This window comes from Ictalurus furcatus, chromosome 1 (assembly GCF_023375685.1).
Source record: "Ictalurus furcatus strain D&B chromosome 1, Billie_1.0, whole genome shotgun sequence".
Lineage (NCBI taxonomy): Eukaryota > Metazoa > Chordata > Actinopteri > Siluriformes > Ictaluridae > Ictalurus > Ictalurus furcatus.
Genome location: NC_071255.1, coordinates 21,690,434 through 21,717,955, shown reverse-complemented (window position 1 = coordinate 21,717,955; position 27,522 = coordinate 21,690,434). Strand labels below are relative to the sequence as shown.

At 38.9% G+C, this 27,522-nt stretch overlaps 1 protein-coding gene across 3 annotated transcripts; it reads left to right on the top strand.

Annotated features, from left to right (window-relative positions):
* Positions 1-25,332, top strand: thrap3a (thyroid hormone receptor associated protein 3a). Of its 3 annotated transcripts, none has more exons than XM_053632187.1 (11): positions 1-91; positions 6,296-6,457; positions 10,423-11,331; positions 11,995-12,714; positions 18,852-19,003; positions 19,549-19,660; positions 19,803-19,887; positions 20,671-20,852; positions 21,144-21,306; positions 23,177-23,320; positions 24,319-25,332. In XM_053632187.1, the coding sequence occupies exons 2-11, from the start codon at positions 6,324-6,326 to the stop codon at positions 24,532-24,534; spliced, it is 2,817 nt and encodes a 938-aa protein (XP_053488162.1). In that variant the 5' UTR covers positions 1-91; positions 6,296-6,323; the 3' UTR covers positions 24,535-25,332. The 3 variants fall into 3 exon arrangements, with proteins under 3 accessions (XP_053488162.1, XP_053488153.1, XP_053488169.1); XM_053632178.1 differs by having other exon boundaries at positions 23,174-23,320; XM_053632194.1 differs by lacking the exons at positions 1-91; positions 6,296-6,457 and adding an exon at positions 9,613-9,707 and having other exon boundaries at positions 23,174-23,320.
* Positions 25,333-27,522: the final 2,190 nt, after the last annotated feature.

Here is a 27,522-nt window from a genome sequence, read left to right as displayed (position 1 = left end):
ACCAAGCGTCATCGAGGACTCTGAATGAACGACAAGCAAAGACGATTGTAGCCTTTCGAAGAACATCCGATTCGGGCATCTGGCAAAGTCGGTGAGTGATTTCTAAGAAATATAGAGATGTTTTTATAGCACTAACGTCCACTGATTGTATTAACAAGTAGTACTTATAAGATTCATAACTTACTTAGATCATACGTATACAAAGTTATCAACAACACCAATCTTTAATTATAAGGATTTAGCAGTGAAACTTTATTTGGTATGTGCATTGCGCCATGGCTCCTTTTCTGAGGTATTGAGAATATGAGGATCTGTCTTACTGATGACTTCTTAACTATTATTTAAATGTCTATGCTGATTAAGTACACTATAGGTACATACTGCTCATTTACAGCTATGCAGACACATATTGGTTCAAATGTTCTGTATCTTTGTGTTTATCATACTTTTGTTTTGTTTTATTGTTATGAGGAGGTTATAACACTGCTAGCATAAATCACAACTCGATAAATAAATGTTGTCTTTTGGTAGTAAACTAGTAGGTAATTACCCGATCAGGGAAAAAAAGGGTACTAAAGTGCACCTTTCCTAGTCACTGGTGTGGTACCACTACCTTTAATCTTTTGCCTGGACACATGGATATTGTGCACCTTTAAAAATGATTTAAAGTACTTAATTAAGTCATAGTAGCGTTTTAAAGTAAAGCTTTAATGGTACACAATATGCGCCTTTTTATGCAAAATATATATGCCAAAGGTAATAAATATGTACCTGTAAGTGTACCACCCCAGGAACAAGGAAAGATACATAATATCTTTCTTATCTAATTTAATATTTTTATTTTTGAGAGTGTATGCTATTGTAAACGCAATGTTTATGTTTCAGATTTTGAAAACACTGGACAAATAAAAGTTACAGAGTATACAGTATTGAGTACCACCCTGTGGTAGTAGAAGAGTAAACTTTTCATAGACGCGCTACTTTTCATTTGCATAATATCTGAGTAATATCCTCACAAATATATTTATATAATCAGATTCTGGTGTCTATTTTTATTTATCTGTCTTTGTTTAGTTTATGGAGGCTTGTGTCTGGGTTTTTGTGTGTTTAACCATCTGTACTTAACATCCGACTTAACATAAACATAAAGCTTGGGTTTAGCAGTAAAACAGTGATGTAAATGTCGGTATAAGTTAATATTTTAACTTATTTTTAACTTATGGTAGCATATCCAGAAATATCCTCAGCAGCCTACCTCAACTTTCTGTCAGACTTATATACTAAGTTGTACCAGTTCCACAAGAACACTCACCACCTGTGGTCCACTCTGCTTTAGATATTTTGGAATAAAGTCCAACTACCAATTGTGGACTTTAAAATAGCTTGCTAAAACAATCTGTGATAATAATACAAAGAAAAACTGCATTGTGTGTGGGGTTATGGAGTTTTGTTTTTCTCCATCATGCTGTAAACAGAATGTTCTCACCAGGGTTGTGGGAGGAAAGCCATGTGTTGTCCATCATGAATGTACTGGGGGCATTGCTGCTCAGTAAATCTGATTGCACCATATCTCAATTCAGTATCATAATAACTAAATAATTTTTACAGATTCACGTTTTATGTAATTCTACATAAGCTTGATATTGAAAACCCAGCAGTTAATCAAGATCTTGGAGATGAACACAAAGGATTAAACCATAAAGCATTATAACCAAACATTTCTTTAATATACTATGACAAGAAAGAAAATCTAATCAGTTATACATACAATACTGTGCAAATGTCTTAGGCAAATGCGAAGAAATGCTGTAGAACAAAGATGTCTTCAAAAATAATGAAATTCAATGTTTCTACATAAAAAAAACTATAAAGAGCAGAAAAAGTAATAAATGAAACAAAGTCAATATTTGTTATGTTGTTGCTTAAAAAAATAAATAAATTAGTAGTCTTAGGTACAATTTGTGCAGTTTTATAAGGAAATTAGCTGGGAAGTTTTATTGAGCATCTTACAGAACCAGCCACAGTTCTTCAGGAGACTTTGACTGTCGTACTTGCTTCTTACTTTTGCAGCAAAACCCAGCAGCCTTCACTATATTTTTTGTCTGAAAAGTGTCTCTTACATAATATACTGCTTTCTTTTAAAAACGCAAATGTTTTTTAAACATTAAGAAATGTTTGACTTACAAACATTTTTCTGTTACATTTAATTTTGTGTTGGAAAACAAATGATTGGAAATGTTTTTGTACTGACTCGATAATGTAGAAGTTGTCAATTAAAAATCTATAGCAAAGTTTGTACTAAAAATAATAGGGTGCCTAAAACTTTTGCACAGTACTGTATGTTCTATTAATGTTTATCTTTGTATTGACTGAAAGCTAAAAAAAAAGTTTGACCACATTAGTTACATTAATGGAACAAAAGCTTTTTTTGTTATTACCTTGGCCGTAGGAGCTGATACCCCATTTGTCTTACATAGATAGCAAATGTGACTGGGGCTGCCTATGTGATATCCATGGCCTTAATGGTGGAGCAGTTGATTGAGTGGTGGGTGCTTAGTGCTGCCATATCAGGTTTCTTTACAATTGTTTGCATCAGCTTGAACCCCCTCAATTGAACAGGTGATAAGGCTTAAGCTGCCATTTTCAGGAGGCATTTGTTAGCATGTGTGTGCATGTGTGTGTGTTTTAGAGATAGAGAGCAAGAACATGAAGGACATGGGGAGGAGGTGGTGTGTGTTTTTGTGGGTAACAAATGCACAAGAATTTATTTGTTGCAGTATTATTATTAATTTTCATTTTTATTTATTTATTTATTTATTTATTTTACATCAAATCAGGGTCATGGAGCACATTCTGTGTTGGGAACAGCTGCTCTTTACTAATCTCCTGCTTTGAAAAGCATCTCATTGTTTCTTCCACCCCTAGAATACATAAGCTTATATTCACCTAGCATAAACTCAAGTTTTCACAACTTCACACCATTTATGTTAACATACATTTCCTGTCTATACAATTACAGATTTTCAGTGGGTCAAATGTGTACATACACGTTGCTAATATTTGGAGGCATTGCCATTGAATTGCTTAACTTCAGACAACTGGGGTTCCACAGACTTCTCACAATTCCAGACAGAACAGGTGTAACTCAGTCAGGTTTGTGGACCTTCTTGCATGAACGTGTTTTTTTAGTTCAGTCCACAAAATTTTTTTACAAAGCCATTTTGTTACAGCTTTGGAGTTATAATTAGGATCATTGCTAGAAGACCGAGTTGCGACCAAGTTTCAACTTTCTGGCTGATGTCTTGAGGTTTTTCCTCAGTATTTCTAGATAATCCTCTTTTTGTATAATGCCATCTATTTTATGAAGCGTACAATCCAATCCACTTTCCAGCAAAACACCACCACAACATGATGCTCTTCAGATTAAAAGCCTCACCCTTTTCCTCCATATGGAACACTGATCATTATATCTACACAGTGCAGTTTTTGTCCCCCAAAAGTCTAGGCCTTCATCCTGGTGATCACTTGCAAACTTTAGTCTGTTTAAAAAAAAAAATTCCTGGTCTTAGACTAGGGGCTTCTTTCTTGCACAACAGCCTTCAGCCCATGGTGATGTAGGACTCTTTTAATGATGGATGTACATTCTTTTGTACCTGACGCCTCCAAATCCTTCACAAGTTCATTTATTGTTGTCTTGGTGTTCAGTTGAACCTTTTGGACCAAAGTTTGTTTATCCTTATGAGTTAATTTGTGCCTCTGTCCTGAATAATGCAGTGCCTGTGTGTCCCAAGAGTTTTATATTTGCATTCAACTATTTGTTCAGATGCATATGGTACCTTCAGTTGTTCAGAACCTTCCTTAAGGAGGAACCGGACTTGTGGAGGTCCACAATTTGTTTTCTGAGGTCTTGGCTGAGTTGCTGGGATTTTTCCATAGTATCAAGAGCAAAAGGCACTGGCCCTTAAGTCCAACCACAGGTAAACTCCTAATTAACTACTATTTATGACAATTGGCCAATCAGAAGCTTCTGAAAGTCATTACATCAATTTCTGGAATCTTCCAGACTGGTGAAAGAGACAGGCAACTTAATGCATGTAAATATTTGATCCACTAGAATTCTAATATAGTGAATTAATGCAGAAATAAGTCTGCTTCTAATCAATTGTTTCAAAAATTCTGAATTCTGAATAAAAAAAGCTGTCCTAATTGACAAAATTTGTGAGTTCTGAATCAGTGAGATGGTATATATTTAGCCTAGATTCATTTAAACTTTTGGCCTCAACTGTTCAATAAATAAGGGATAGAGATAGTGAAATAATAATAAAGATATAATAATGAAATAATAAAAAAAGAACCAGTCATTAAAAAAAATTGTAATGTTATTTTATTGAGTATTTTTATTGAGTTATTTAACCGAGAATTTTCTTTGTTTTTTTTTTCCATATAGAGATTTGATGCACTATTGAACCCAATTCAATAAATTTTCACATTTTCAACACTGTTGCAAACAGTTTGCATAGTTAGCAAATAGCCTCCCTGTCTGGAAGCTGAAGGAAATTATGTCCTATGAGCCAAAATCAACAGCTACCCAAAATTAAAAATTCTTGCGCTTTATAAATGGGCGGCTCTACAGCGAATCTGTACTGTGTGCTGAACAAAGATGGCACGTGGACTTTCAGTGTTTGGTCTGCAGTTTTTTTTATCCAGATGGGCCTCAATATAAACAATATATCTAGCAGTGAATTAGTCTAAAATGTTAACTCTTAGCAATGGTAAGGTCATGTGTGTGATGTAGGTCTCCTGTGGATGAATGATAATCATGTATAATCTATGATCAGAATATAAACTTATATGAGGTTAAAAATAAAAAACAAAATAGCAGTTTTGTTGAGTGGTAAGATCTTTCACCCTGGACTAACTGCCATGTGTATGTATAATCATAATTTTTAGCAAATTAAAAAATGAGCATTTTTTTAACAAATTTAATACACCTCAGTTCTTATTTATTTTATATGGTTGCTATTGATAGTACATAGTCTAGATTAAAAGTGTCCTTTATTTTTATGGTGAGAAAATGTTTAATTGCTGAGTGGCTATGGTTAGTAATAATTAATCAAAGAAATGTTCAAGCAGCCCCAAATAAGCTTGTCATCCTTTAAGAAACTTAACATTGTTTCACTTTATTACGCATTTTCACTTTTCACTGCTTTATCACATGCTAAGTACCAGGGCACTTAAACCTGAGACGACAATGACAATGATAGACAACTGCTCCACATGCCCTTTCAGCACCTCTAAAAATACCTAAATCCATAGTTGACAAAAAAGATTGGCAAGTTATTTTTTTCCCCCATTCAAGCTGTTAATGGATGGCAAGGTTGCCCTAAAAATAATAGTAATAATTGTAATAGTAATAATTGTAATAGTACAATGGGCGCATGGTGGCTTAGTGGTTAGCACATTCGCCTCACACCTCTAGGGGTTCGGGGTTCGATTCCAGGGCCAGGTGTGTGCGGAGTTTGCATGTTCTCCATGCTGCGGGGGTTTCCTCCCCAAGTCCAAAGACATGCGTGGTAGACTGGCGTGTCTAAAGTGTCCGTAGTGTATGAATGGGTGTGTGAGTGTGTATGTGATTGTGCCCTGTGATCCAGCCTTGTGCCCGATGCTCCATGGGATTGGCTCCAGGTTCCGCTGTGACCCTGAAGAAGGAGTAAGTGGTAGAAGATGGGTGGATGGAACTATGATTTACAACATAAATCATACAAACTAAAGGACAAAATACAACATACATGGACTTATTAATGTGTGACTTGGCACACATTAATAATAATAATAAGTTGTTAATAATAAGTTGTTCAAAGCATCAAAGTTGTACCTGAAGTGAACTTTTCACACAAATTAATTTAAATGAATATAATTTTACATGCGAACAGGAGCGCTTTCTGCTTTGTTATCGGTCCGAGTAGGTCAGATTTGACTGCTGGGGCACAATTTGTCAAACCCTACCATAAATAAAACTAAAGCTTAATTTATATATATGGAAACTACTTCCTCAGTTTTAGCCACCTATCTTTCCAATGCAACTGACATAAAAGTGTGGTTCCTTTCTAATAGAAAGTACCAGAGTATCCTTAACAGAAGTATCCTTATGATTTAGTATAATCTCAATGATATTTTCTGTTGCCCTTAAACCTATGTTTAGTCAAAAATCCATTAACACCAACTTAGTAAGTAAATCTAGAGTACCATCAGTATGTGTTTTTCAGTGGCTGATTTCTGTTGCATTCTCTGACAGGAACCTGTAAGCAAGCTCTCCAGCAGTGATGTCTAAGACACCAAAATCTTCTTCCAGAACTCACTCACGCTCAGCCTCCAGATCGAGATCAGGTTCTGACTCACACTCCTACTCCAGGTCTCGAAGCAGCTCACAGTCTCGGTCGAGGAAGCACCACTATGGGTAAATTCCTATTCAAACATACCAAAAAGCCTGTGGTTAGGGATTGCAGCCTTTACAGTTACAAGTTGTTATGCACAAATACTCACACAGGTGGTCCTTAATTTTGGTCTTAAAATGAGCAAATAAGTTATAGTATCAGGTATAGGTTTCAAGCCACAGTTTCAATGAAAAACAGTTTCAGTAACAACTGAGAGCACAGTACATTTACATTAAACAAATGAATGGATTTTTCCTTCCTGCTTACATGCTTGTTGAAAATTTTGCTCAAGGTATTTATTTACAAAAGTGAATACTGTGCCTCAATGCATTATAAAACATAAGACAGGGTAGCAAGCCATTTAACTGAAGGGCTTCACTGCTTTCTAGTCTTGTAGTATCTGTTGTGAAAAGAATAATCAGCTTCCCATTTTGAAATAGTTGTCCTTTGAGAATTGATTTAAATGAAAACATTTAAAAACAACCTCAAGATCTCAGTGCCTTACAAAGCACTCCATAAATGTTTCAACTATGTAATAGATGTTCTGAAGAATACAGAGACAGAACAGAGGTCATATGCAAAGCTGATGTGTAACTTCATTTGAATGACATATTCCATAGTAAAAACAAAATCATGGTGTGGAAGAGCTATCTCTCAGACCAGGTCACCTTATGTACACTCAGCAAAAAAAGGAGAAACATCCTCTCACATTGAACTGCTTTTATTTCCAGCAAATTTCTTAACGTGTAAATATTTGCTTTAACATAAAAATATTCAACAACTAAACATGTTCCACAGACATTTAACAAACAGAAATGGAATAATGAGTCCCTAAAAAGGGTGTGTGTGGGGGGGGGGGGGGGGGGGGAGAGATCAGTATTAAAAGTAACAGTCAGTATGTGGTGTGTCCACCAGCTTCTTTAAGTACCACAGTGCATCTCATCCTCATGGACTGCACCAGATTCGTCAGTTCTTGCTGTGAGATGTTACCCCACTCTTCTTACATGTAATTTTCCACTGCAAGGATGATCAGCTGTCCTTCCTGTCTCCCTGTAGCACTGTCTAAAGCCGGGTGCAGACTGTGTGATTTTTAATTGTCCTTTGTGACTGTTGCTTGTCAGACTGTACCAACATGATCCCCACAGTAAGCCATGTCACACTGTAGGATCTCAGTTGTCATTAATGTTAGACTGTACGACAGTCAAGACACGAAAAACGGAGGCACTCAAGAAGACTCGTAAAGAGTAGTAGAAGCCACACTACATGTCTGTGCCTCAAATCTTCTGACACTGCCAGAAATTAATTGGAGGAAAAATTGATCGCAATGGCCATTAATCGGCTGTCAGGAAACATGTCAAACTAGCAATCAAAGACTACAGATTTTGGCCTAGGTTTATAGGAATCTTTTAGGATTCTCAAAATTTGTCTCAGACGACCAAATTGTGGCCAAAATTGTACAGTATGAACTCGACTTTAGATGTCTTACAGTACAGACATTGCAGTTTACTGCTCTGGCCACATCTGCAGTCCTCATGCCTTCCTGCAGCAGGCCTATGGCATGTTCACGCAGGTGAGCAGGAACCCTAGGAACCCTTCTTCTGGTGTTTTTCAGAGTCAGTAGAAAGGTCTCTTTAGTGTCCTAAGTTATTGTAACTGTGACCTTAATTGTCTACCTCCTGTAAACTGTTAGTGTCTTAAGGACTGTTCCACAGGTGCATGTGCAATAATTGTTTCAAAAATAATCATAATTTTAAAATCGACACGGAACCTGGCCAGGAGCCAGTGCAAGGACTCCAAAACAGGAGTAATATGATTGTATTTCCTGGTCCCTGCCAGGATCCTGACTGGGACCAGGAAATACAATCATATTACTCCTGTTTTGGAGTCCTTGCACTGGCTCCCGGTCAGGTTCCGTGTCAATTTTAAAATGATGATGTTGACATACAAAGCATTACATGGCTTGGCTCCTCATTACATATCTGCTTTATTAATTCCTTACACCCCAAATCGCAGACTGCACTCCTCACAGTGTAATCTGTTAACTGTTCCACAAACACACTTAAAATCTATGGGTGACAGGGCTTTTTCTGTCATTGCTCCTTCACTTTGGAACTCTCTTCCTCCTGAACTTAGGGAAGCTCAGAACTCAAGACATACTTTTTAAAATGTAATTATTATTATTATTATTACTGTTGTTGTTGTTGTTTTTATTCTTATTAACTTTAATAAAAAAATATATATATATATAATTTTTTTGTGTACAGCGCTTTGAGAAGCTGCTTTTAAAGGCGCTCTACAAAATAACGTTTATTATTATTATTATTATTATTATTATTATTAGTTATGGTTCATTGAACAAGCATGAAAAACATTGTTTAAACCCTTTCCAATAAAGATCTGCAAAGCTTACGTGGATTTTAAAATACAGTCTCCTGAAAAAGGGAGGTTTCTTTTTTTGCTGAGTATATAAGGATGTCCAAATGACCCAAATAACTTAGATTTAGCTTAAAGTTTCAGGTTTGTCAGCAAAACATATCCTATTTGTACCATTAAAAAAAATCGTGGGTTTATGAGGGCTTACTATGATTTTCAGTTTGAATAGGATAATTTCCAGATTTCTCTCCAGCTGCTATATTATACTATGAATATAAATAGATCTGTTTTGCCTTTTCCAAAATGCTCAACAAGGTGGTGGTGCCACATGATTCTTTGCAGATTCATGTGACATCTTGTTCAATTTGTAAATAAGTAACTAAGTAAGTAAGTAAGTAAATAAATAAATAAATAAATAATTTCAATAATTGAAGGATGCACAGCCACCAATGTAATTTAGTTTGAGATTTACTTTACGTAGGAATATTTATTGGCCTTTAGTAATGCAGTAATTTTCATTTTCTAAGAAAGCTCTAGAGTCTGAAATGCCCAAAACATTTATCCTCAGTATGAAGGCATATGAATTCAGTGAAACCAGTCTGTTAAATTCACTCAAGAGCTGAATCAAATTCACATTGTTTTTAAATATAAAAAGGACTTCTTATATTTATACCCTTAGCTCTATTTTCTGGGTAAGAATAGTGTGGCGTAACTGGCAGTCAAAAAACCTCCTCCTGCTTGGCAGTATAAGAGTGGAAATCTTTCCCAGATGACCCATGTGACTGACTCTTTCCATACACACTCAGCACAAGAGATGCAGAACCTCTCTCACTTTCTATAAAAGTGTTGTGCTGCTCTGAGTATCTCTTTTCTCTTTATTCCAATGAAAAAACTCACTGGGTGAGTACAAATGTGTATTAAAATGATTAACAAGACTATTTACAGGCAGTTAATGAGCCAATTTAACTTGCAGCTAAAGAATTGTTATTGTGTTGTGTATATGTGTTTTGCATCTACTTAAAAAAAGCTAATTTCTAACAAATTAAAATAGTAGTTAAAATTAATTTCTGTTTCATTACATTGTTGTTCAAAATCAGTTGCAAATATTAGATAAGTGGCATGTGAGTAAAGAAGCGCATGCGATTTGAATAATTGTAATACATTCTGCATATGCTCCATGAAAAGAAGTTTTCATATTTGAATGTGCACATAATCATGGGTAAATATTTGTATTTATGAGAATTCTGAGGGCATTGTAGTTAATGCAGTTTAGCAGCTGTTTATCATGTATGAATTAGTGTGCGAGTGATAATACAGCAACAGAGAAAAAGGTGACCAGTGTTTGTGTTTTGGGTTATGTGGTGCTCTAGGGCCACCTTGTGAACAAAATACTCCCTGCAGCTACAACTGCATACTCAAACTGATGCTGATTTGTAATTTCTATTACAATATTTGATTGTAATAGATTCTAAATGTAACTCATACATTGGAATAGTTAGCTTTTGATGACCTAAACTGTTCTCTGTGTGTATCAATCCCTTCTTGAAATATTAATGAGCATGCAAATTTGGCCCAACTATATACTCAGTCAAGTTGTGTTCTTGTCATCTTCAAGCTCTAGATCTCGCTCTCGGTCCAGATCCCATTCTCCATTCCAGAACCGGGGACGGAAACATCCACGGGAATATCAGAACCATCGGGAGTTCAGAGGTTACCACAGAGGCTTCCGGAGGCCTTATTACTTCCGGGGAAGAGGACGAGGCTTCTTCCGTGGCCGCTTTCAGCGTGGTGGGGGCGGATACAATAACTACAATAACTATAGATCACACAACTGGCAAAACTTTGGCCCATATCCACAGCAAAAGCAGCAGAAACAGCAGAAACAGCCGCAGACACAGCAACAGCAACAGCAACAGCAACAGCAAAAGCGTCATTCTCACAGCCCCAAGAGGGGGCGCTCTCGCACCCCCAAGAAACGTTCAAGCAGCCCGCAGTCCCAAAGTCAATCACACCGCTCTGACAGATCTTCATCACTGCATTCACACCACTCCTCTTCCTCCAGCTCATCTCGACAGATAACTGCGTCTGGTAAGCAGAATTGTAAGGCAGGAATAGAGATTCTGTCTGCCTCCAAGGACAGCCAGAAAGCTGGAGGTGGAGATGCTACACTGTCAGTGCAAGGAGGGCACCACCCAGAGGCAGATGGAAGTACAAGTGGAGAGAAGGCCCCTAAAACATGGCTGTTTGCTATAAATCATGACAGCAGCCCAAAGAGGGCCAGTCCACATACTCACTCTGCTGTCAGTGCTGTCCAGGATGATCCAGCCTCCAGTGAATCAGGTCCTGTGCCTGGAAATTCAGGAGCAACTAGCAATGGTGCCACCTACAGCCAGACTTTGGCTTCTACTCCCTCTAACAGTAGCCCTCAAAAGAAAAGTCCGACAACAGTTTTCTCAGGCTTTGGGCTTTTTTCAAACGCTGACCAGGAAGAGGATACGGTTGCCATCTCTATAGCTTTTAAAAAGTAAGCTAGTTACTCAGCACATAATTTGATCCTATTTTGCTTGTACTTGTAAGTTAGGTGTTGTGGGTACAGAGATTTTAGCTGCATTGAATACCCAGAGAGAATGATTCACTCAGTGATTCAGCCATATATGGCAGCTACAGGTATTTTTTTCTACCAAACTGATACGGTGATCGGAAGAATTCTTGACCCTGTAATTTGGGTCGGAGTATAAACTAAAAAATAACCCATTGCAAACCCTTTGTGGTTTTGTGAGACAGGGAAAAGCAGTGGACACTGTTGGATATAGATTTTAGGAGAACAGTCATGCATTTAAATTATACTGTAACTGTAAAACAACAAAGTGGCAGTTTCTGAGAAAGTTCTCTGAGAAATTCACAAAAATCTCTAAACAAACATTCACAGAAATCCAATCATTAATTTCTGGGAAGGTTTGTAGTCAGGGAAGCTCATGTCATATTTGGGTCAGATGGTTAATCATAGTACACATAGTATACTATGTATACAGTAGTTATAGTTATGATGTGAATAATTATTTTCGACATACATGACAAATATATAATTCCCAAAGACTTCCTTCCTGGAGTTAATGTATTTTTTCTTTTGATACTATTTTGTGACAGGCATAATTAACTGCCAAAGTCTCTTTCTTTTGCTTCTCAGATTCTTAGAGGAGCAGAAGAATAAAAAGCAGGCTCTTGCAGATAAAAGCATGAAGAATATGGCAGACAATGAAAATGAATTTCCTGAAAATAGAAATAGCAAATGTGAGGCTACTTTTGATCGGTCATCTGGTCCAAGACTCTCCAAGCCTGCAGAACAAAACAACAAAAAGGAGAGTGAAAAGTACAAATACATAGACAGTTTCAAGGGGAGCACATCATCCAATAATTTCAGGCCAGCAATCCTCTTGGAAGATGGGGAGGAGGAAGATGGTGAGGACACTGAACGCCATTTACAGATGAAGGTTGAGGAGAATGAAGTTCCTAACCGTAAAAGTAAAGTCGCAATGTCGGTTCGTGAACTGTTTGAGGAACATATGAGGAGGTTGGATGACAGAACATGGGACGATGAGCTTGAGGCCTTTCTAATAAACCGAGAGAAGGAGAGGGCTGCAAGCATTCTATCGGCTCTGACTAAGAGGGAGAAGTTTGCACGTAAGTTTGAGCACCTTTCCCCCGAAAGACCTTCAAAGGTGAAACGAAAGGACAAAATGACATTGAGCCCCTCTCCCACATACAAGGCTCCTTCACGAAGGAGCTCAGAGACCCAAGAACAAGATGTGTTCATGAATTTGGGTGATGAATCCTCACCCAGGGCTTCAGGGAAAAGGGAACGAGAGTTTAGTCTGAGGATGGATTCCCTTAGTGAAGATCTGGCAAGGTAAATAATTCCCTATTTTCATAGTGCTTTTCCACTGGCTGCATGGTACAACATGGCTAATAAATTAAGCATGATCCCACATTGCTATTACTTCCATTACTAAGTCAGCCAGTACCATAAGTAGATACCCATTTTGCATTTGGTTACCCTTACTTCCCGGCATACCAAACAGTGATATATGGGTGGAATTTGAATAAGTGAAGACCACTGGTAAATGCAGTGTTCACAGAATTGTCCTGATTAATGTCTCTGGCTAGAATCACTGCACAGTAATCTTTAGTAGTATAATTATTGTAAAGTTTTTCTCTTCTCAAATGTCTGGGTTTGGTTTTTTTTCCAGATTTGGAAGGTGTTTTCACAACTTTATCATAGAATTTAATGCTTCACAGTTATTAGTTATTTACAGACATTATGTTCCCTTTCAAAGGGAACGTCGACGTTGCATTTAGCATAACACTGTGGGAGCGCCTCTCGCGCGTGACTGGCATCTGAAGCTTGTGTAAAATCATGCCTATTTATAGGCCTGCCATGATCAGGTGACGTGGCAATTAAGCGCGTCGTGTGATATAAATATGGCACATGTGAACCGCGCCATCAGCCTTTATTATCTTCAGCGAAAGACTGCATGTCAGTTGTTTGTGTAAAGAAACAAAAAGACGCTTCATTTCCTCGCTATCTTTTCTCAAAATCTCAGAACTTTTCTATCCCTTTAAAAAAAAGAGAAGAAAAAAAAAAGGAATGAGCGAGAGAGAAAAATATGAGAGAGAGAATCCAGGAAGTGTGTTACAGCTTGCTCCCGTTTCATCACAGGAAATAGTGCACACTTTCTGGGTGAAGTGTCTAGGGATGCAGCATGTGATGGCAGCCTCGAGAAACTGCGCATGGTAATGCCTACATGAAGCAGCACGGCTCATGACTCGTGCTCTTCTCGGAAGCCAAAGCAAGTTGAGTTTCAGAGCCTCGCGGATCTGGGCTGGCCGTCTCAGGTCCGGGGGATCTCTTATGGATCCGAAAGAGGAGCCGGAGACAAGCACTGCTCTATCTCTTTCTCTGTCTTCTGGGTTCGGCTCTCCGCTGGACTTTGGAGCTCGCATTGCGACTCCTCCTTCCGCTATAGAAAGCCAAAATGGAAAAAAAACACACACACAAAAATAATAGTAATAATTCCTCTCTGACTCTGAGGAGCCAGAAGGATGTGCTAAAAACTGAGAGCAGCATATAAAGAGCTGCTTGAAGTGATTACTAAGGCTGGATGAGCCTTTTTCTCCCCAGTGAAAGTAAATCCCTCACACTGCAGAAACTCTCCTTTCTTCCAGAAGTGCATGACAAAATATCAGGCTTCTGGGGGAAAACCATGCATAAGCCGTATTTATAACCCCACGATGTTGGATTATTCGGCCATTGTGGGGAATGAACAGCATGGCTATTTAGCTATGCTGAAGGTGGAGGAGGCGCTTGCGAGCTACCTCTCTCCATCGACGGCAGGTAATTAGGGGGGCCGGCTTTGCCATCCAAGCCTTCGTGTAGGGCCACCGTGGCATTGGTGGGCAAGGCCTATGCGGTAGTAGTCTTGCTTGTGGGTCACTGCAGTCAATGACAGTGTGTCGGCATTCAGCCAGTTCCTTCCCTGTTGTCTTGAGTTCACCCAGGCATCCACGAGTGGAGCCCGGGCCAGCACTAGTGCGAGGGAGACCCAGAAGTCAAGTATGGCAGCCCGCCAACCCCCGCAGATAGCCAGGGGAACTGGGTGGCCACAGTCGCGGCCTGCTACTAAGCCTGATCTGAGAATGGTCATAAAGGCCAAGTAGGCAAATAAGAGCGGTCCTGAGGGGCCATGGAGGGACGTATCAGGGGACATGAGGTTGTTAGGGCAGTTAGCCCCCAGTGCTACTGTAGGGCCTCCCCTAGCCAAGGTGGTCCCCAAGTTTTCAGTGTTCTCTGGTCAGCGAGCTGTCACAGGGCAACGAAAATCTGATGCTTTCCCTCCAATAGAATGTGGAATAGTTAACGTCACTAAAAGACCATCTGGCAGCATGGAAACTACTGCCAAATGTTTCTCCATGGGTTCTGTCTACCGTAGAAAAGAGTTACTGGGTCCAGTTTATAGCTCGACCCCCCGGTTCAGAGGTGTGCTCACCACAGTAGTCAGCACAGACCAGAACCCGACATTAGCGCAGGAAATAAGATCCCTCTTGGACAAAGGGGCCATAGAACATGTATCCCATTCCCTGAGGGAGGGAGGTTTTTACAGCCGTTATTTCCTGGTCCACAAAAAATAGGAGTATGCGGCCAATTTTAGATCTGCGTCATCTGAACTGTACTCTTCGGACATACAGGTTCAAGATGCTGACACCCAAACTTATCGTTCCACAGATTCAGTTTGAGGACTGGTTTGTGATCATAGATCTAAAAGGTGCATATTTCCACATAGAAATATCGCTAGCTTTATCCCCTCGCACCTTCATAAAGTGCATGGATGTCACTCTGGCTCCATTGTGACTCCAGGGCATCCGTGTACTAAACTACCTGGATGACTGGTTAATTCTAGCACGATCCAGGGAACTAGCAGTTCAACATAGAGATGTTATTCTTGCCCACATGAAGAGCTTGGGGCTCAGGTTGAACCTCAGAAAAGTATGCTTTCTCCAGTGCAGTGGACAACTTTTCTATGGGTTATAAGGATTCTACTATGATGAGGGCGTTTCTATCCCCAACATGTGTAGGGTCAACCCTATCAACACTGAGCAAGATAAAGCTGGATCTTGGGAGACTATTGGCGCTTATGGGCCTATTGCACAGGAGACCGTTCAGTGGTGGCTGAGAAGTTGGGGGTTTCGTCTAAGGCCAAAACCTCTGAGAATAATCAGTGTCATGCGGTGATGCCTACGTGCTCTGAGAATTTGCGTGTCCCCGGTTTCTAGCCTTGGCGTACGACGGTAATGACAGACACCTCCCTCACGGGCTGGAGCACGGTCTTAGACAGCTGTCCAGCTCACGGCCTCTGGTGCGGCCCTCATCTGGAACGGCATATAAATTGCCTAGAAATGTGGGTCATATTTCTAGCACTGAAATTCCTTTTTCCTCAATTGAGAGGTCACCATGTGTTTACAGATAACACACGAGTGGTCTCATATATTGACCACCAGGGAGGATTATGTCCGTGCCCCCTGTTCAGGCAGGCGCAACTAATTCTTCTCTGGGCAGAAGGAAAGTTTGTCAGTGAGTGCAATGTACATTCTGGGAATATGGGGGAAGACATCCTGTTGAGGCAGGGGCTGAGGCACAGGAATTGTCTATGTCTGCTGCTAGTAGCACCTTACTGGCCAGCTCGAATATGGTTCTCAGAGATAATATCCCTGTAGATGGCACTCCTTGGGAGATTCCCATCCACAGGGATCCACTGTAGACCCAGTGAACTGCGCAGTAGCTATAGTCCTGGAGTTCTTACAAGAACATTTCTCAGCAGGGTGGGCTCCTTCTACAATCAGTGTTTACGTGGCCGCCATTTCGGCCAGGCATGCCCCTGTTGATGGAGCCTCTGTGGGGCAACATCCTCTAACTTCGAGGTTTATGCGTGGTGTCAGGTGGCTGAGGCCCATCTGCAGGACACGCATACTTTCCTGGGACCTTTCTGTGGTCCAGGAAGGTCTGTCAGGGACCCCATTTGAGCCCTTAAAGTCAGCCTCTGAGAAGCTTCTGACTCTAAAGCTAGCTCTTCTGCTCGCCCTGACATCTCTCAAGCTAGTAGGAGATATACAATCTGCTGCAGCTTCCTGCCTTGACTTTGCCCCTGGATTAGCCCAGGCCTTCCTGTATCCTATGCCGGATTATATGCCTAAAGTGCCTACATCGGCTGCCCACCCTGTGGTGTTGCAGGCTTTCTGCCCTCCTCCATTCCCCACACCAGAACAAGAGAGAATGCACCTGCTGTGTCCAGTAAGGGCTCTCTGTACTTATGTCCAGTGGCGTAAGTTGGATCAGCTGCTGGTCTGCTTTGGTGGCGACAGAAGAGGTGATGCTGTGTCAAAGCAGCGCATCTCTAATTGGATAATGGAAGCAATCTCTATTGCTAATGAGGTGCGCGGTCTCGCGACGCCTCTAGGCATAAAGGCTCATTCCACTAGGGCGTTCGCCTCCGCGAAGGCTTTGTCCAAGGCAGCACACACATCCTTACAGGATGTGTGTGCTGCTGCAGGGTGGTCTATGCCACACACATTCATTCGTTATTACAGCCTGGATATTCATTTCACCCCGGGCTCGAGTGTCTTGCAGTAACCCTCAGGCTTGAGTCTTTTTTAACAGGGCGTACCCTCGGTATGATGGAGTGGGTATTCTCGTTCCCATAGTATTATGCTATACGCACCGTCGAAGTTCCCTTTGAAAGGTAACATCTGTGTTACGCATGTAACCCTGTTCCCTGCGAAGGGAATGGAACGTCGTGTAACTTTGTCATACCAGGGCAGGCCTGTGAATTGCGTCTTCGCTTCAGATAATAGAGGCTGATGGCGCGGTTCACAGGTGCCATGTTTATATCATGCTTAATTGCCACGTCACCTGATCAAGGCAGTCCTATAAATAGGCATGATTTTACACAAGCTTCAGATGCCGGTCATGCGCGAGAGGCGCTCCCATACTGTTATGCTAAACGCAACGTCTCGTTCCCTTCTCAGGGAACAGGGTTACATGTGTAACCCAGACATTTTCACTGATATTCTGCTTGATTTCTTATATGCGATCCATGTAAAATCTGCGATCACCAAGTAAGGCCAATCCCAAATGGCTTTATATGCACTGTTTATTTGTATATGCTCCATTATAGCACTATTTGGTGACATGTCCACATAGCTATACCTAAACATCTTTCACAGATCTTTCAGCTTTCACATTAACGTCGCTAACTATTGCCAAAGTGAAAAGATTTTGTAACTGGAAAGACAGAACCAAAATATCCATAAAACCTTGACTTAACCTCTTAGGAAATCATTTAAACTCTGCAAAATGCAGAAACAGTATTAGTAGTTGAGGAAACTTGGCCTCTCTTTTTACAATACCTTGAGCTAATCCTTCTATCCATGCTGAAGCATAGCTTTTGATTTCTAACTTACTATTCTCTTCTTTTATGTCTTTTTCTTTATATAAGTTCTAATCATGCAATGAAATGTACAGCCTCCAATCCCTGTTGGTTAAAATGTGCAATTCTGTGATGATTCCCATTTTTATTTCTGTCTGTGTATTTGTTCCTGATTTTTTGTTTTGCTTTTGGGTGTGACATTGTGGAAAAGGAATAGAAGGGGAAAAGGAGGAATACTATTTTTTCCCCAGATTAAGTATGAGTACAAATACATGTTTTACTGATATCAATACTGCTGCAGAAAGATTAATTCATTAGGGATGTCCTAGACCATTTAATTTAGCTCTGTTTATCCTTCCTCACTTTAAATAGTGCTCATGAAAAGCACATTAAGGCTACTGGGCTAACTCTGTTTTCCTTTGGTTGCCAATATTAATCATGTCCAGATTGCTGTCATTTCAGGTTGTCTGTTCATTAGCACAACATTGTACACTAGACTTACATCACATAGTATCATGTGGTATCAGATGTTGGAATCAGACCATTTTTAGCAGTAAAATTATGAATAAACTAAGACATTATCAGACCGATACACAATACCAGTATAAATGTATTGATTTATCCTAGCTAATCATATTGCAGATATAATTAGTATGATAGATTGTAACAGATATTGACAATATCAGCAGATAAGACAAACCTGATATTCAATAATTTTTGCTCACTCCTAAAACATTTTGCAGAACAGTGAAGACTTGTGTGAATAACTCAATTACCAAAGAAACAAAGTGCACATACAGAAAGTATTTATATTTTGAAGACAGAAATGACCATTCAACTTGTTTTCACCTTTTCTTTCATCATGATGAGACACTGCAGACACTTAAATATTTTATCCAAAATCCAGTGCACAGCAATGATCTTCTGGATAAAATAAATGGTGAAATTCTCCTGTCACATTTGGTTTGTACAGCATGTTTAGTCTTACAGCATATGTTGTTTTTGCCTATTTGTTCTTTGCAGAGAAATTATGCACTGTTTACTAATTGTTGTTTATGTCTTGCAGATCATCTGTTTTGTCTAATGATTGGAGGAATACTATGAATCTTGTGCATTGCGATAAAAAGGGACTTCAGCACCGTTGGTGTAATAACTTATGCAGGAGCCCAAAAGAGCTGTTTGCACAGCATGTCATTTCAATTGTCCATTATATAACAGGTGATTAAAATCTTTATGATATAATGAACACTGTGGTTATGGTTTTCAGATTCCATCTTTAACAATGCATTGTTTTATATGTGGTTCAACAGATAAATAAGCACTCTTCTTAACTCTTCATGGGTGATGCAAAAAAAAAAAGGTTCAGCAAACTATAAATTATTTGAACTGTATTATTAAAACTATACTCATCCCCATATCCACAGCCAAGGGTCAATTATTTAAAGTGCAATCATATTCAATCAGATCTGAACAAATAATTTAATAAAAATGTGCAGATTATAGAAGGTGGTCAGTGGCCACTGGAATACTGGGATACTATTATACTGTGACTTGATATGTCACTTTATCTCAAAACTCATATGGAAACTCATAAGGAATCATCTGTATTGTGCAAGTGGTATAATTTTTTTTTTAAATAGTAATAATAATAATAATTATTATTATTGTGTGTGGGTTAGTTGTGTCAGTGTTCATATTTATTTGATCAAACATTAGACACAAATTGATTATTATCATTAACCAGATACATCTATTTCCCATAGAGCAACATTTCTCTTCTTCTGGAATGACTCTAAGTGATCGGTTTACCATGTACCAAAGACTAGCAGCTGAGAAAGAAATCATGAAGCCAAGAAAGAGTCCAGAGATACACAGGTATTGAAAAATAAATGTATCTTTATATTGAGAAATTGCAGTAGCCCAATCTTTAGCATCTTTATTTCCATGAAAACTTGCAAGGAGCCTAGATGTTTGTAAAAATTACAAAATTCTTTCTTTCTTTGACCTTTTTTCACAGGAGAATTGATGTTTCTCCCAGTGCTTTTATGAGGCACTCATTCCTGTTTGATGAGTTGAAAGGCTCCGGGGAGAGCAGCTCCAAGGTGACAGAAAATTTTGAAATATGCCATGTTTTGGAAAAGAATGCTGCAAGAGTGGGCCAGCCAGAGCATCATTAGCATCCCCCCCTTCTCTCGCTAAGCCCCTGCTTTTCTCTTGCAAGAGAGACATATTCTCACTACTAAATGAAAGTGAGATGTGAAAAGGGGGACATTCAGTTAATTATGTTGTAAATTTCCCCACAACATTTGATGGTTATGATTTACTGTGGGTACAAGCCTTCCTAAGGCAGTTGAGTCAAGAAATGAGCAGTCATAAATGGAAGTGACCAGTTGCTCCCATGGCAAAGCCAGTCAAGGGACTCTTATCAAACATCATAGTAAGTATTCTTCTTCAAAGCCTGAACAGAGCAAAACAAGCCAAAAAAACCTTAAAATACTTTCATGTCCACTGAAAGTATTGTGATGTGGTAATTTGATCTTTCTCAATCTGCCATTGCTTGTTCTCTACAATGTTTCAAAACTGTTAAGCTGTGGAAGGACTCCTGAATTGAAGATGAAGCCTTTAAGGTCCTGATGGCTTTAATCTTTTCAAAGATGAATGATCCTTTTTCTAAAGATGAATGAAAGCTCTCTGTTAGTGCAAAAATGGGTTTCAAGTGTCCTGTTAAACCTGAGGAAAATTCACTTAGTTGTTCCATTTGCATGATTAAATCATTTGTGAAGTCTTGTGTCTCGGTCCCTTCCCATATAATGTTGAAGGACGCCACTAGAATACACCACTAATCTTTAGTCTGGCCACAACATCTTTTTGTCTCCTCAACACAGGCTGAAGTTAAACAGTTTAAAGGAGATGCAATGGATCTTCCAATGAATGTTGAGCAGTGCAAAAAATATTTAAGCAGAGAGACAAATGAGAAACAGGAAGAGCGAGGGGAATTAGGGCAATCTCCTGAATCAAGCATGGAAAGCTTAACTGAGAAATCATCCAAATGCCACAAAAAGTCAAAGTAAGTTCTATAGCATTATATATTGTATATATAAGACACTGAGGAATATTGCCCCAGCATGATCATTAAGAATATTGGATTACTACCCAATTAAAATTTTAGCCATATGATTATATAGATTAATATTATATTCCACATTGTCTTTAAATATTCATCAAACATATCTCTTCTCTAGAAAGAAAAGATGTTTCTGCTTTTTTCCCCAGAATATTGTATGCACTTGTGCTTGATGCTAATTCCATTAAGCATAGACCAGCTATTTCAGCCAATTGCTCTTATTTTATCTTCCAGAAAAAGCAAGAAAAAAAGAGAACGTTCTAATTCCTCTTCCTCCTCCTCCTCCTCTTCCTTTGTTCGTGATGAGGAGACGAAGTCTACAGAGAAAAGCTTGGCCCAGCTGCAGGGCAGAAAATGTGTTGAATCCACAGAGATGGGACAGGCACATGGAGGATTTGTAAGCCTTCATTAGTGTTATAGCTTTCTCCATGAGCATACTGTAATGTATTTATATTATTTGGTGACCTAACCATATTTGGACACCTGACCATCACACAGACATATGCTTGCTGGATATCCCATTGCAGATTTAGCCCCCCTTTTGCTGTTATAGTAAACTCTGCTGTTTTGGGAAGGCTTTCCACTAGATTTTGGAACATAACTGTGGGGATTTGCCCATTCAGCCACTAAAGTTGGGTCTGGGGTGCAGTTGGGATTTAGAGCTCTGGGCAGACCACTCAAGTTCTTCCAGTTCTCCAACAGTGGCAAAGCATGTCTTTATGGACCTTGCTTTGTGCACAGGGACATTGTCATGCTGAAACAAGTCTGGGCCATTTAGTTCCAGTGAAGGAAAATGTGAATGCTAAAGCATACAAAGAGAATAAATAAAATTGCATTTCTGAGTGGGCATTTGTTTTAAATGACCTTTAAATTAGTTTTTTTAATTGCCTCTGGGAAACAATTACTTACTTTTAAGACCTGGCAAAAGTCTAAACACCAAATCCAAGTAAGAAATAACTGAGACACACCTCTGTTTTGGGCAAAATTATATACAAAATTATCAGAAAAGTATTTATTAAGTTTTTCACAATTGCTAACAGACATTAATAACTACTTTGTTCATATCTATTTCTGTAAAAAAAAAAAAAAACACACACAAAGTGTTGTACATAAGTTTCTTCCATGACTAAAATGCACTGCAGCTATTAAAACACCATAAACAACATGACCATTTTTTCAAAAAGCACACAATAGCCAAAAACATTAACAATTGATGTCATTACAATAGATGTACTATATAGCATGCATTAATGTAGCACATATTCTTTTCTTTAGTATGTTTTGCATTGTAGTAGTTGATTTTCCCATGGTTTGTAGAAGCTATTTTTTTTAAAAACTTTAAATTGCAAACACAATAGCATTATATACTCAGCAAAAAAAGAAACGTCCTCTCACATTCAACTGCTTTTATTTCAAGCAAATTTCTTAACATGTGTAAAAATTTGTATTAACATAAAAATAATGAACACTGAGACATAAACTGAACAAGTTTCACAGACATTTGACAAACAGAAATGGAATAATGAGTCCCTGAACAAAGGGTGGGGGGGGGGGGGCAATATTAAAATTAACAGTCAGTATCTTGTGGCCACCAGCTGCTTTAAGTACTACAGAGCATCTCATCCTCATGGACTGCACCAGATTTGTCAGTTCTTGCTGTGAGATATTACTCCACTCTTTCACCAATTCATTTGCAAGTTCTCGATCATATCTGGGGGACACACGGTTACATGTAATTTTCCACTGCAAGGACGATCAGCTGTCCTTCCTGTCTCCCTGTAGCACTGCCTTAGTTTATTGCTCTGGTCACATCTACAGTCCTCATGCCTCCCTGCAGGAGGCCTACGGCATGTTCACGCAGGTGAGCAAGAAACCTAGGCATCTTTCTTCTGGTGTTTTTCAGAGTCAGTAGAAAGGTCTCTTTAGTGTCCTAAGTTATTTGTAATTGTGACCTTAATTACCTACTGCCTGTAAGGACTGTTCCACAGGTGCATGTGCAATAATTGTTTATGGTTCATTGAAAAACATTGCTTAAACCCTTTCCAATAAAGATCTGTAAAGCTTATTTGGATTCTACTAAATTGTCATTAAAATACAGTCTCCTGAAAACTTTCTATTTTTGCTGAGTATAGAATAGAAAGCTACAAATAACAAATTACAGTAAGTTCATAGGTAAATTGTATGTGTGCAATTTTTAAATTAACTGCTCACTATGCACACTTAACTTTGTACTTACAGTATTAACACTACTGTGTATTTTGCAGCAGTTCCGAATACGAGGTAGGGGTTGGAACAGAGTGAATTGCCTTGGAAATGATAGAAAGTCCAATAGCAATGCTCATGTTCCAGGCCATTCCAACAACATGGACTGGGATTCAGAGCAAATGGCCAAAAGCAAGAAATATTACCCGGTATGTTATGATCTGTGAAACGCTTCTTTTTCCCCCCACCATGAATCCTCCAGAGACCATCATTTCTGAAGGGTCCTTACTTGCTCTGGCAGTTATGGAAGTTAAAGAATATACATTTATTATAAAAGTATATATTTTCTATAAAACTAACATTGTCTGTATCCAAAAAACATAACAAAAATACTGTAAAGAGATATGTTTCACTTAATGAGACTTTGCGATGACAGCCTAACTTGGTACCGGGTACATAATAAAAGTACATAATAAAAGTTGAGGGGTTTGTTTGAGAAAAGCTTCATTTGAATCACACTGAAAAACAAATTCAACAGCTAATCCCAATATATGGACAAACAAAGTTCTAATCAATCTAATTACTATTAATATGACAGTGAGGTTTCCGTATAACATAATTTCTATACAATCTAATGAAATCATCCTTCCTCATTTCAAATAAGATGAGGTTGGAAATATTCTATTAATGGATTATATGAATATTAGAGACCTTTCCAGATACCTGTCAATGCTAACCACTTCTAGTTAATAATGCTAGTATTAGCTAACCAGTGAAGCTCTAATAAAAAAACATTAGGTTTTGAATGTAACCCTTTTTTAGTGTCTTAAAAAATCTTAATGGGCTTAAATTACTAACTTTACATTTTCATTTCCAAAGAAAAAATATAATTTTTAGCCAAAACCAAATTAATTGTTCTCCTTTATAATTGTATAAATATACTCCCTATCATCATATACAAAAAAAAGTTATTAAACATGACCTTTACAGACATTTTCCCACATTTTACTTCTAAATTACTGTGATGTTTATACATATTCTATAATCCCACTGCACTATTTAAAATATATTCTATGTCTTCAATTACTATTTCTTATGTCTTAATGTTCAGTTTCAATATTACATATTTACTCATTTCCATAATTTAAAGCAATGTAGTTACAACCAGTATTGAGCATAACAAATTTCTGTACTTTATGTTTTGTAGCTAGATGAAAAGGTTGTTGAAGGTGAGAGAAAGTGGGTGGACACCCAAGGGCGTGGCCAGTCTGCCATCCCTCGTGTCAAGGGTCGTTTTATCCTACGGAGGCCCACCATTTCCATCACCACTAATAACTCTAGCTGGAGCCATGACAAGTTCAAGGCCAGTGGTGATGATGGTGAACCAGGCAGCAGGGACCACAAGGAGCAAAACAGTGCATGAGTCATTGCCTAGGGAGCAGGGGCTAATGAAGATTAATTGGCAGCTTTCCCTCACTGCCTAACCCCGGGTAGGCAGAACTCTCAACCCTATCCTTTGTTGGTGGATGAGACCAGGGAACTGAATCCATACACCATACACCAATGTTAGCAGTTGCACTTATCAACAGGGTTGGGATGCTCTAGTACATCTAAGTCTACTTCATAGGAGACCATTAGAAGCCCAGCTATTTCTTTTACTTGGGATATTCTTAACCCATTTTATAAAAACCTTTAAGCACTTTTTAAGAATTTTTGTGCACCTTTGATTGTTAATTTTCATGCAGTAATTCAACATTGATCTTTAAAGCATAGTACAATACAATAGATACCTTCAGACCTGAATGTGCTGATTTGATTTTGCTTAAATGTAATAATTTGATGTTGATTTAAAGTAAACTCTTACTGGACTTGTACCATATACTACACTAGGGTATGATTTTCCATTGGACAGAGGTCTGTTCTGACCTCCCATCATGAACTCATGTCAGGTCTATCATAGATTCATGTGGGTCTACTGTGGCAGTAAAATAAATATGCAAATTATCACTGTTTGTCATGTATAATGACCATTTGCATTTAATTTTCTGCTGTGATACATATTTGTCATGAGACTAATTTTTTTTCTAAAGATTTTCTCACCATGTTGACCATGTCTTCATGTCCTTGTATGTCAGTGCTGTGTATTTATAGCTGATTGATCTCTCAGCAGATAGCTCATTGTTCATGCAATAAATATCTGCAGTACTTTATCATACCCATATTCAAGTTACTGTGTTGATTCAACTGTGGTGTCCACATTTGAAACATTGCTCACATTTAAACCCAGGCTTTCAAACAATGAAAGCCAAGGTTTGAGAAGAATAAGCATTACTTTTACATATTCAGTTACACCACAATAAAGGTACATCTTATCTTATCAACAGGGGATCCACCTATACACCTAAGCTTGTATCTTGACTGACATTGTAGAAATCTGACCTGTGATGTGTATTGTAGACTTACCCAGCCAACAGCTACAATCTTTTCCTTCTATGTACCTTTCTGGATTGGTTTCCTAACGGACAAGGACGTGCCAGTGACTCAATGATAACTCAAATGCTAATTTTTAGCAGTGCAGTTCATAAATGACCTTAGAACCAGAAAAGATATACTGTACAGCTTGATGAAGCAAGGGTTCAGAAACTAATGAAAAGAAGCTTTCAGCACATGAAAATAGATTTAATGATGATAGACGTATACAGTGTAGGCCTGCAAGCTTGGACAATATGTGTGTAAGTAAATGTCACCTCTGAAAATTATCATATAAGGAAAGAGTGCAGTGGAAACTTCATAATCCATATAGACATACTGTGTAAAGGAATCAGAATGGAACCCCCTAGTTAGGTTTAGACATGGTACAGTCTAGTGCTGGCTGATAAGAGTTACACTTTATTACATATTAGTTCATACACACACAGTGTTATGCCAAGTACAATGCAGATTTTATATAGTTGTTAAGTAGTTTGTCAAAATCCATCCTTCCTCCATTTTCTATACCGCTTATCCTACAAGGTCACAGGGGAACCTGGAGCCCATCCCAGGGAGCATTGGGCACAAAGCAGGGCACACCACGGACAGGGTGCCAATCCATTGCAGGGCACACTCACATACACATTACACACGCATTCATACACTAAGGACACTTTGGACATGCCAATCAGCCTACCATGCGTGTCTTTGGACTAAGGGAGGAAATCAGAGTACCCTGAGAAAACCCCCGCAGCATGGGGAGAACATGCAAACTCTGCACACACACAGGACAGCAGCAAGACTCAAACCCCCAACCCTGGAGGTGTGAGGCAAATATGCTAACAACTAAGTCACCAATGCGCCCTGTGTCAAAATCATGCATAACAAAGATAATATACAATAAACACAATTATATAAGTACAGTATGAACTATGAAACAATCTTTTAGTTTCGGTTTATGCCTTAGCTAGTTTGGTGTTGGGGGTTAACATAGATTTTGTTTTAATTTAATTATCTACAAGGTTCCTGTGTCTTAAATGCCACAACAATAGTTTGAATTTTTAGCACGTTCGCCTCACACCTCCAGGGTCCGGGGTTTGAGTCCCGCCAGGGCCATGTGTGTGCAGAGTTTGCATGTTCTCCCCGTGCTGCGGGGGTTTCCTCCGGGTACTCCGGTTTCCTCCCCCAGTCCAAAGACATGCATGGTAGGCTGATTGGTGTGTCTAAAGTGTCCATAGTGTATGAATGGGTGTGTGAGTGTGTATGTGATTGTGCCCTGCGATGGATTGGCACCCTGTCCAGGGTGTACCCTGCCTTGTGCCCGATGCTCCCTGGGATAGGCTTCAGGTTCCCTGTGACCCTGAAAAGGAGTAAGCGGTAGAAGATGGAGATGGATAGTTTGAATTTATCATGCTGCTGTTAATTAGTGGATATTTTTAAAATTTCCAGTTTTAAATGTTTAAAAACTTATTTCTTAAACAAACTTTTCCCCCCACAAAACCCTAGTTGTTTAACTGAAATACACTGTCAGAGCTTAGATTCAGTTCAGCAAAACTCAGAATGCATTTGACAACATGCAATAAATACTGAGGGTGAGAATATCACAGACCTAGATATCCAAAAAAAACAAACATGGGTAGACTTATTATATCATGTTTCAACTCCTTCTGCTTCTTTTAGCTTTATAGGTACTTCATACATTAATTCCAACAGAAACCTGTTACACCTGTTTGTCTCTCTTCGTTAATCTCTCTCTCTCTCTCTCTCTCTCTCTCTCGCTCTCTCCACCCCCCCCCCCCCCCCCCCCCATGCATATACACAAACAGAATCCGTATTTTAGCTTGTCATGACTAGCTAGGAAGACTGCCTCAGAGTTAATATTTGACTAAAGAAAGGACGACCGAGGCTGCCGTTGGTGTGTTTGTGTATCTTGTGCTATTGG